This window comes from Lagopus muta, chromosome 16, assembly GCF_023343835.1.
Source record: "Lagopus muta isolate bLagMut1 chromosome 16, bLagMut1 primary, whole genome shotgun sequence".
NCBI classification, from domain to species: Eukaryota; Metazoa; Chordata; class Aves; order Galliformes; family Phasianidae; genus Lagopus; species Lagopus muta.
In genome coordinates, this window is record NC_064448.1 from 1,309,435 (window position 1) to 1,321,004 (window position 11,570).

The 11,570-nt window shown below is 41.3% G+C and overlaps 2 protein-coding genes across 6 annotated transcripts in view; both read left to right on the plus strand.

Moving 5' to 3' along the window:
• Positions 1-11,570, plus strand: part of DOK5 (docking protein 5) — a 514,932-nt gene that overhangs the window by 132,646 nt on the left and 370,716 nt on the right. The window lies entirely within an intron of this gene.
• The window catches only part of TSHZ2 (teashirt zinc finger homeobox 2), a 211,821-nt gene that overhangs the window by 121,909 nt on the left and 78,342 nt on the right, over positions 1-11,570 (plus strand). For all 4 annotated transcript variants that reach the window (XM_048963013.1, XM_048963014.1, XM_048963016.1 and 1 more), the window contains exon 2: positions 6,347-9,425. In XM_048963013.1, coding sequence (XP_048818970.1) covers positions 6,347-9,417 — 3,071 coding nt within the window. In that variant the 3' untranslated portion in view covers positions 9,418-9,425. The remainder of the gene's footprint in view (positions 1-6,346; positions 9,426-11,570) is intronic.

Here is an 11,570-nt window from a genome sequence, read left to right on the forward strand (position 1 = left end):
AGTTTCAGGCGTTTGTTTTCTTAGTGAAGTGATTTATGGCGTCGCAATTAAAATGACTAATGAGGAAAAGATATTTACTGCTACTCTGTTCCTCTGCTTGCTCGCGACAAGACTGCGTTTTGGAAAGCACCCTGTGTGTCTGTTGAGCAATGGAGTGCGGCTGGGCTCGGCGCTGTGGTGCTGCGATGGCTGTGTGCAGGGTCTGGCGCTGTGTGCCGGGCTCAGGAAAGTCCTGCTGGCAGAGGCACAGCCACGATGTGGTGGTTGAGTGTAGGGACAGCTCTTGGCAGTCAAACTATTCCAGGATTCATAACTGTCATCACTAGAACAGTGGGCGAAATTGCAATTTGGACAATAGCAAACACCTTCCATTGGCTCAAGGAATAACATTGTAAGTTCCAGGGCTTTGTAGAAAATAGCAGGTAGAGGTGTTTTCTAATGAAAGGCAAACTATTCCCTGAGACTGTAAGCCTTCATGTAAGGAACAAGAAACATTGGTGTGGAGTATGGCTACGTCCACCTCTGGAACACAGGTCAGCTATCCAGGCAGATGGAGTTGCCTTTTTTCTCAGTGCTGTAACCTACTACATAAACAGCTTCGTCCTTGAGAAAAAAATGATTCAGGAAAAAACTCCACAATTATTCCATCCCAGGTATGGACTCTCAGTTAAGCGGAATGCGTCACCTCTCTTTTTGCAGTCTTCCTTTTGTTTGTTTCCTTTCTTTTTTTGTTGCTGATTTGCTCTGAGTTTGTGGTAGCTCGCAGGCCAATTCTCTGCACATATGCTCCCAACCGTGGATCGTTCTCATTTGTCTCATGACTGTGTAGGATGCAACGTGAAAAAGATATAATCTTTTTTTCTCCTTTGTGCTGCTGAAAGTCCCAGTGAAGCTGGTGGGTATTTTGCCTTCTTAACCAGTAGGAAATTGGACATTTAATAGAAAACTTTATACTGCAACTCTAATTAGAGTACAACAAAATGAAAACCCAAAATTGCTTCATTTCAGCATCATGTATAAATAATGGTTATGGCTCCATGGAGTTTCCTCTGTGTGTTAAAATTCAGTTATGGCAGAAGCCACTCCGAGAGGGGCTGGAGCTGCCTTCCCCACTCCTCATCAGAGAAATCCATGCACAGGTATCCAAGCCATAACTATTCTAAAAATAATGTTCTTAAGAAGAGGAAGCAGGATATTGGGAAAGGTTTCTCTCTTAAGGTGAGGAGCTGTTTGAGCTGTTTTGGATGTGGAGTGACTCCGCTATGGTAGTGACTGAACCTTCTTTCCTAAGCTACTGCAAAATAAATTTGGATGTGATGGTAAAAAGTAACAGAGACAAAAGGTGCAAATAATTTCCTGATATCCACAATAGAGATCTGGCTTCCCAGGAAAGAGGCTGTTGAGCCTAGGCAACTTTTTCTGGGATTTGAGAGAAGTCTGCAGCCTCCCTCAGGATGCTGAAGCACATGGCTCCAGCTCCATGAACCTCACCCCTCTGCGATGTGTGGACCAGATGATAGAGACATTCTTTCATATCGTAACCCCTGTGGCTCAGAGGCAGACTCTCTCTGCTCCCTTCGTGACGAGAATGGAAACCTTTTCTGTCTTTTCCTTCCGCATTTAACTTAGCAGAAAGTTATTTCCTCGGTACAAACATTTTTAACATAATCTAAAATGTCCTGAAATTGTATAATTCAATCTCATATTTGAGTTCTTACCATGAAATTCCATCATGTTTCCAGACTGCTCTTAGTCCTGTTAAATTACAAAATGCCTTTGATATAGGAGTTACAGAATAGAGTAGGGATCTTTTCCCCCTTCAGTTGCCAATTTATTTCTTCAGTAGATTTTCAAACTGTGATGAATCTACAGTGGGGAACTTCTACAAGGAGCCAGGCTAAGATTTGTCTTTGGGCAGCTAATATAGTTAGACATTTTTTGAGAAAAAAGAATGAGAAGTGGTCATTATCCATTATCTGCATTAAATATCTCAGAGAAGGAAACAGCTTTTGCCAAACACAAAAAGATGTTTGAGTTGAAGCCAGACAATAAGGAAACAAGATCACCTTATAGTACTGTGAGATTGTTCTACTAATGATGTTATTTCACGTGAAACTAGAATATACATGAAGAAGTGCAGATGGTGAATGGGTTTTACATGGATTAGTGGTGTTCTGGAAGATGATGCACTGTCCCTTCTCTTGGCCGAAAATATATTTTCCAGTCTTGGAAAGAAACACACGTATATATATACACATATGTATGTGTTTCTTTATATGGAAAAAGAGCAAATTTGAGTTAAAATAATATCCACTGGTGGAAAAGTTACCAGCAAAATCAGACAGTTTTTTAAAAAAGTATGCAATCGTACTCTGCAGTTCAAATTCAGAAGAGCTGTACGATGTGGTGCACATTGCATTGCAGGCCATTGCAGCGCCTGGGGTTGGGCTCAGCGTCGCTGGGCGCTCGGCTCACTGCTGTCTGATGGACAAAGTTTCAAGGTAAATGTGATGGAGTTTTGCATCCTGAATATCAAAATAGAAATTTTGCATGTCTATTAACTATTCTTTTCTTTTAGACACTGCAGAAATGTGCTAAAATATCTAGGAAAATGGTATTTCTTGAAGAAGAAAGCATCAGCTGTTCACTGCACTGCTTGTCCCAGAGAAGCAGATTGCTTCAGTTACTGAGAATCCAATCACAGAGATATGGTGGGAAGTAATAAGAAATAAGTTAAAACATTTTAGAATTTTATTATCCATGTGATAATATTATCCTTTCTTATGTCATGTTTTTGACGTTTGCTATCGTGGGATCAATCGGCACTAAAACCAAATTCTGTATTTCCATTCAGGAAGCCAGAAAGTGCTTCCATTCAATGCTCTGAAGCTCCTGGGCTTTGTCTGGTCTTAGAGAAGCTGAAGTTTGAGTCCCTTGTGTCCTTGGTACTTCTCATTGCCCATCTCCCATCTCAGCCTGGGCCTGTTTAATTTCAGTGGGAAAATTTCTCAGCTGGGAGAAGGAGGAAACATTCATCTGGTAACTGAGTTTGGATTTCTTTTTTTCTTTTTTTTCATTTTTCCATAAGACAGCTATATATGAGCAGCTCAGAGGTTTGGAATGTCAGAATCAGCCTGGGGGAGAACTGGTGGGAAAAGAACAGGTCACTCAACAATTTATTATATGGACATCAGTACGACGCCAAAATGTATGCTACACATTACAGACACTGCATTTAAAGCGTATGAGTGTACAGGCTCAAGACACCCTTTATATGTAGCTTATGAAAGAAATAATGCAAACTTAAATGAGTGTAATTTCTGTTAAACAGCTGCATCAGTTGACACTGAGCACACACACACTGCTGGGTGTGCACAGCAGCTCTGGTACCACAGCCTGCCTGCTCAGAAGAGACTCTGCTGATCTGAAAATGCTCACAGTGACTTGAGTGGTTTAAATAAACGGAAATTATTTTAGAAGTGGGATACCAAAATGTGTTTTCAAAGCTACTCAGAACTCTTATCTGTTATTAAGATGGAACTGACCACTGATTTTGTGAAATTTTGATGGTACTTTCTAAGAAGTTGTTTCAAGGCTTTCTTTGCTAAGATTGCATCTGAGCTTTATGCAGCCTATAGAAGAGGATTTCTCAGCACGAGTTACTCTTCTGTAAAGGTTATAGTAAACATGTCAATGCCTAATTAAGCAGAAAAATTTATCTGTATTGTGGGGGATATGCAGCTGCCTGGTTCTTCTGTTTCTCCCAGTCAGCCCTTCAGAAGGACAAAGGAGACAGCAAAGAGAAAACTGCCGTATTATCACCCAAAGGAAAATATTACCTTCTGGTGAAAGATGGGCTAATAGCATTCCAAGAGTTGGTGCTGAATTAGAGAACCGAATCCGCACCGACTGAAAAGCGTGCGGATGCTGTTTGTTGTCTGTTTGGTCTGGTTCCTCCCTTGCATTCCCTCCTTACTTTTGTTGCACTGAGTGTGAGGTGCGGCGTGTCCTGGTGTGGGGCCAGAGCTGCTGCCACGCGGGGTCTGCAGCACGGTGAGCAGCACAGCAGCCCTGCTCAGCACTGCGTGCTGCTGCGCAACGCGGTCACCGCTCTGCATGCATGGGGGGTTCTGCCGGGTCCCTCCGTTCTCTGCATCCTCTGAGCTCAGAATGGGGTACAGGGTGAGCATCATCTGGCCATCAGGGGGGATATTTAAGGATGCAAAATAATCATTTTATTCTTACTCTTGTATTTAGTGCCTGCCTCCATCTGATCAACAGTAAATGGGGCCGCGAATGTTTGCAGTACCCCAACACACTACTGAAAGACTTGTTGGTTTAATATTTAACACAGCACTTAATGTTTAGCTTCTTTGCTAGTGTTTCTGTCACTGTATGATTATTACTTTAGCATGTGAAAACGGTGTCCAGGTCCTTTGCTCTGAGCCATTATCTGTACCTCTGGTTGTGAAGCTGCCTGGTGTTGCCCAAGAGTAAGTCAAGCTCACATCTGTGGAGGGCCTAAAGCCACGGGAATGGTGCAGGGAAGTTGGCTTGCGTGCATTTCTAGTGCATCAGGACAGAGAACCATCACTTCCTTCTTCTTCTACTGCAGGTTTATCCACTAAGTGGTTCCTCTGCTTGTGCTTCAGCTCAAGGCTTGGCAGTGAGCATCCGTTGGGAGGGGTCACATATGCTCCCAATTCTTAAATGCAACTAGACTGAAAAATTGAAACACATCTGAAAAAAATCGTGGAAGGCCTTGTCTGTATGTTAATCAGAACAGTTCCAGCTTTTCTGCCCATCCCTCTTGATTTGTGAGAAGGATATCATTTGCACAGGAGAACTGAGTTCAGGATGGCAAAATAAGACAGGTCCTCAAACAGGCATTAGTTGGCCATTCTCAGAAGCAGGAAAGGAATTTTAAACAAGTAACACTTGCTCATCTGCATCCTTCTTTCTGAGCTTTTACGGATATGGTTTTAAGTCTTATTCCACAGTTACAAGTAGTAGAGTATTATTTTATTGTATTTTATTTTATTTTGATTTTATTTTGATTATTTCTAATGGCAGCTCGGACTGTGGGTTTCTTCTTCACCTAATTCCCAGACACACAAAGCTAGGGCTGCAGTTCTCAGTGCACTGCAGTGCATTCACACGAGTGAGCAGTATGGAGTGTGCTCCCAAATGAATGAGTGCACCAACGTATCTCCTGTGAAGACTTCTGAAACCAGCGCTTTTGAAGGGTGGCTGGCTGTAGCACTGGATTGCATGCATTGTTTTGCAACATCTGGTAAAAAAATGTTCACCTTTTTTTTTTGGTAAAAACACGTCTGAGCCACCTGCTCTCTCCATCACTTCTGGAAGGCAGTCATTGATTGTGAGGAGTTGACGGGAATTTATCCACTGACTGCCATGGAAATGGTTCATGCTTAAGACTCTCCTTTTCTCCGCTGTTCAGACTATTTTTGCCCATGTTATCTCCCATAACTTCAGTAGAAGCACTGCTGTTATAAGGGAGGAAAAATAAAAGAAAAAAAAAAAGAAAAATACAGATTTCCTTAATTAATTTTAAAATTTACATCTTTTCCAGTATCAAGTTCTTCTTATTAATTAATTAGCTCATTTTTCAAATAAGATCATTCAGGTCTTGTCCTGCTTCTTCAGTGCTATACTTTGGTCTACCTCTGTCACATCCTGTTCTGCAATTTCAGGGTTCTTGCCCTGAAATACATGTATTTGTTTTTATTGAAGTGCAATTTGCTTTTATGGTACGCAGTACATTACTTTTACAAACAAAAGAGTTCCACTTAAGCCTATCAGTGCTTTCAAATGTTGTATTTTGACATATAAATTATTTGTGTATATTCTAAAGTGCTTTTTCAGGTGATCAAATGGTAAAAGATTACTGTACCTAGATGATTCTATGAACCAGGCAGATTATGGCAGTTATTTGTCTTCTGTTCTTTGCCAATTCTACCCTTCCTTTCACTGAGGCTAAAAACAATTTGGTAGAATTGAAGCTTTTAATATAAACTTTAAATTCTTACATATGAATTTTCCAACTGTCCTATTACAGGACAGTTAGAATTACAGTCCCGTGACAGGAAAATTATTAACTCAGAATCTCTGGCAGTTATAAAGAATTATGATCATCTGCCAATAACATGCAGCAACCTTCACAAAAAGAGACATCACTTGGCTTTTTTCACTTCCAGAACTAACAGGCATTAAAGTTGTAGATTAAAATGAACTCTGGTAAAGAAAACACATAGTGAAACTAGAAACCTTGAACTGCAGTGTTCTCCATTAACAAATTATTTCATATATTGACGTTACATTTCAGGTTACGTCCAAGAGGAAGATTTAAAGGAAGAGGAAGATATAAAGGAGGAGGAAGAAGATGATGATGACAATTCAACTGGTCAGCTCCAGGGCAGCAATGACACCGGAACGGATGAGGAACATGATGTGGGTCCTGAGCAGAAAGGGAACTTCAGCTACCAGAATTCCCCTGTCAGTCATATATCTACCCAAGATGCAGAAAATGAATCACTGCTGAGTGATGGTAGTGACCATGTGACAGATGTTAAAAGCATTTGCTCTAGAGAGCCGCAGGATCCAAAAACCAGCACCCATCCCAAAGCCCAGAATGAAGCACACAACTGCATGGATAAAATGACAGCAGTCTATGCCAACATACTGTCAGACTCTTACTGGACAGGCTTGGGGCTGGGTTTCAAGTTGTCCAACTCTGAAAAGAGGAGTTGCGACAACAGAAATGGAGGGAACAAAGCTGATTTTGATTGGCATCAAGACGCACTGTCAAAAAGCTTACAGCAGAATTTACCTTCCAGACCTGTCTCGAAACCCAACCTGTTCAGCTCCGTCCAGCTCTACCGGCAGAGCAGCAAAATGTGTGGGACGGTGTTCACTGGTGCCAGCAGGTTTCGGTGCCGGCAGTGCAGCGCAGCCTACGACACGCTGGTCGAACTAACAGTTCATATGAATGAAACAGGTCACTACCAAGATGACAACCACAAAAAGGACAAGCACAGACCTACCAGCTACTCTAAGCCTCGAAAAAGGGCTTTCCAGGACATGGACAAGGAAGATGCACAAAAAGTTCTGAAGTGTATGTTCTGCGGTGATTCCTTTGATTCCCTTCAAGATTTGAGCGTTCACATGATAAAAACAAAACATTACCAAAAAGTGCCTTTGAAGGAGCCGGTACCAACCATTTCTTCAAAAATGGTCACTCCAGCAAAGAAACGCGTGTTTGACGTTAACAGGCCTTGTTCCCCCGATTCCACAACGGGGTCTTTCTCAGACACTTTTTCCCCGCAGAAGAACGGGAACCTGCAGTTATCCTCCAACAACCGCTACGGCTACCAGAATGGTGCCAGCTATACGTGGCAGTTTGAGGCCTGCAAATCCCAGATTTTGAAGTGTATGGAGTGTGGAAGTTCCCATGACACCTTGCAGCAGCTCACGACCCACATGATGGTTACTGGCCACTTCTTGAAAGTCACAAGTTCAGCTTCGAAGAAAGGAAAGCAACTTGTTCTAGATCCTTTAGCTGTGGAAAAAATGCAGTCTCTCTCTGAAGCACCAGCCAACGACAGCCCGGTGTCGAAATCAATCAGTAAATCATCATCTGCAGAATGCATAGCTCCTGCATCTGAAATTAAAAAAGAAAGTAAAAAAGATAAAGCTGATGATGCAAACAAAGATGAGAAAGCAGTAAAAACTGAAGAGTATGAGGACGCTCTTCAGAAACCACTGGATCCCACAATGAAATACCAGTACCTCAGAGAAGAAGATTTAGAAGATGGTTCAAAAGGTGGTGGGGACATTTTAAAGTCTTTGGAGAACACTGTCACGACGGCCATCAATAAAGCTCAAAATGGAGCACCTAGCTGGAGCGCATATCCCAGCATCCATGCAGCTTATCAGCTCTCAGAAGGAGCTAAGCCATCTTTGCCTGTGGGTTCCCAAGTACTGCAAATCAGGCCAACAATGGCCAACAAGTTGAGGCCCATAGCTCCAAAGTGGAAAGTCATGCCTCTCGTCCCTATCTCAGCAAACGTGGCTCAGTGCACTCAAGTGAAGAAGGAAACTGATGACAGGGAGGAGGTACAAAAGGACTATGCTAAAGAGAGCATTCAAGCTGAGCATGTTTCACTCAGCCAGACTGAGACGGGACCTATCCTCAAATCTGAAGCCTCTGGGGAGCCAAAAAAGACAGAACCATGTCCCTTGAAAGAGGAAGACAAAATTAAAGAGGACAGTGGAAAAGAAAAATCAGCCCTCAAGGAACCAACAACAGCTTCTCTTAGTAATGGTTGTGCTGCTGCCAACCATTCATCAGAGCTGCCTTGTGTCAACCCTCTCAGTGCCCTGCAGTCGGTACTGAATAATCACTTGGGCAAAGCCACTGAGCCTCTACGGCCCCAGTCCAACTCCAGCCCCAGCTCTAGCACGATTTCTATGTTCCACAAATCTAATTTAAATATGATGGAGAAGCCAGTTTTATCTCCTACTCCAACCCCACCAAAGCCTGCAAGCGTAACCAGGCACTATTTGTTTGAAAATAATGATCAGCCTATTGACCTGACCAAATCTAAAGGCAAGAAAGCTGAGTCAGCTCAAGCACAATCCTGTACTTCTCCACCTCAAAAACATGCTCTGTCTGACATTGCTGATATGGTCAAAGTTCTTCCCAAAGCTACTACGCCAAAACCTGCTGCATCTTCAAGGATCCCATCTATGAAGTTGGAAATAGATGTCCGACGCTTTGAAGACGTCTCAACAGAAGTCTCCACTCTGCATAAAAGGAAGGGCAGGCAGTCAAACTGGAACCCTCAGCATCTTCTCATTTTGCAAGCTCAGTTTGCTTCCAGCCTCTTCCAGACATCCGAAGGTAAATATTTATTATCAGATCTAGGCCCACAGGAGCGTATGCAGATCTCAAAATTTACCGGACTGTCAATGACCACCATCAGCCACTGGTTGGCAAATGTCAAGTACCAACTTAGGAAAACTGGAGGAACAAAGTTTTTGAAAAACATGGACAAAGGGCATCCAGTCTTTTATTGCAGCGACTGTGCATCTCAGTTTCGAACCCCATCTACTTACATTAGCCACTTAGAATCCCATCTAGGTTTCCAAATGAAAGACATGAACAGGCTGGCTGTGGAGCAGCAAACCAAGGTAGAGCAAGAAATCTCCAGAGTTTCAGTTCAAAGGTCTCCTGAAACAATAGCTGGAGAAGAGGACACAGACTCTAAGTTCAAATGTAAGTTGTGCTGTCGGACATTTGCGAGCAAACATGCTGTAAAACTTCATCTAAGCAAAACACACAGCAAGTCACCAGAACACCATTCACAATTTGTAGCAGAAGTGGATGAAGAATAACTCTTAAGGTATGCATGCTCTATAGTGAGTTTTTATTTCATCCTTTTAAGGAGGCCTCTTTAAATATTCATACTTTATTCAATGTAGGAAAACACTATAAAATGCATAATGTACTGTTGCTTCATTAAACTAATTGCATGTACCTATTCATTTTATAATGTTTTCAGGAAAAGCGCTTGACAAATGCAGAACAACTATATAAAAAAAGTTGCTTCTTGTTAATATTTTCTCAGTACTCACTTCCCTTTTTGTTTCTAAGAATTGCTTCACATCCTATGCACTTCAATGTGGAATGCAAGAAATGAATGCTACTCTTTGCAGTAAGAATGGAAAAAGCAGGAAAAAAAAAAGGCACTGAACACCAAAAGATTGTTACCTCCCTCAGTGCTAATGCATCTGTAAATCTGATTCTGATGGGGGAAAAGAAGGCAATTCAAATGTCAAATTAATAAATAATAAATAGCCCGCGTTCCGGATACACTCAAACCTAGTCTCAAGAATCTACTGATAACTGAGAAGTTTATGTCTACAAGTTTAGCTATTCTTTCACTGATATTTGGACATTCCTCACTGTACAAACTGTTGATATTTTACATGTACCCAACACTTACTGTTGGGAGTGGCCTTTCCTGGCGCATCGCTTTAACCTTGCTCATGTCTCTGCTCATTTCGTTTTTAATCTTGAAGACATTTAATTGCATTTTGTTTCCCGTTGGTGGCCGTGTCAGTCTGTGATACCACTGACTTCTGCACAAGGTTTCATGTGGGCTGGGGGGGCTGGCTCTTCTTTCAGGAAGCACTGAGATTTCTTTTACGCAGTTATATTTCCAAGACGTGTTAATATGATACTTCTGCATTACTGTTGATACTTTTTTTTTTGGCTGAAGGATACACCGACCAAAGTGCTGCCACTGCCAGTGTTTATGATATGTAATGTCATGTTCAGATTACACACCGTTTTTGCATTTTTAATTTTACTTGATTCACAAACTCAAATCTTCTTGATTGAAATAAATATGCAGAACTTCTACTGAAAGTCCAAATAGAAGTTTTCTGTTCTAACACGTTTATTTCCAGCAAGGCTCTCTTAGTCATTCCCAGCAAATTCACCAGCAAACTCAGGCTCTGCTTCCATCTGCAGAATAATCATGTGCAGACTCAGATTTTCTCCATCATGTTCATTACTTGAATCACATTTGGGAAATGAATTCACCAGACAGTCAAAATTAAGGATGTGTTGTGAGTTGTCACTCACGCCACCTGCTATTGTGGCTATTCTCTGGCTAATTGAGGGTGCAAGCACTCCGAAGATGAATACTTGCTTGTGTGAAGATTTCACATTTGTTTGCTGCAAATATTCATGAAGCTTTAAGAAACACATTCTTTGTATGCAGCCAGCACAAGGACTGTGCGTCACTTACGCTCTGTTTAAAAGGCTGCTTTTGGATAATTTAAGCCACTAATCAAAAGGTTGCTTTGGGATGGGTAATAGAAGCTATTGCTATAGTGTGTAATATTGAAGTGCAGTAAGATTGAAGTTTTACACACATCTTGTATGTGCAGTCTCTATTTGACCAGATTTATTCTTTCTGCATATTTCAACAGGCAAAATTCAGTCCAACTGGAAGGGATTTAATTTTCTCCGTACTGCTAACATCCTTACATTTCTTTGTAGGCATTTTTAACCCAACATTAGAACCCAACACAAAAGGAAGAAACAAACGTACCTTGTTTATCTGAAAATAACAGATTTTGTGCTTAACCATTTTATTACCATTCAAAATCAATATACCTCCAAAATATTGGGAAATTACAGGAGGTTGGTTGGGAAAAATATACCATATTTCATTTCCTTCCTCACCAGTTAATGATTAATAAGACTCTGACATTCGTCGTTTTCACATAAGAGATATCAGAGCAAACCAATAATTTGGGTTCTATCAAACAAAAGCTATCTGCCAAATATATTAATGTAACAGTTATTTTGGCATATTCGTGGTTTAATACCTGACAAATGTTTCAGATTTGGTTTTAAAAGCACCGTATTATTATGAAGAGGCAAACCAAACACCCACCCACATAAACATGTTATTGTTCCTCAGGATTTGGAGAATAAGCACAAAGAAAAAAATCTGAGGGGGGAAAAAAGGCTT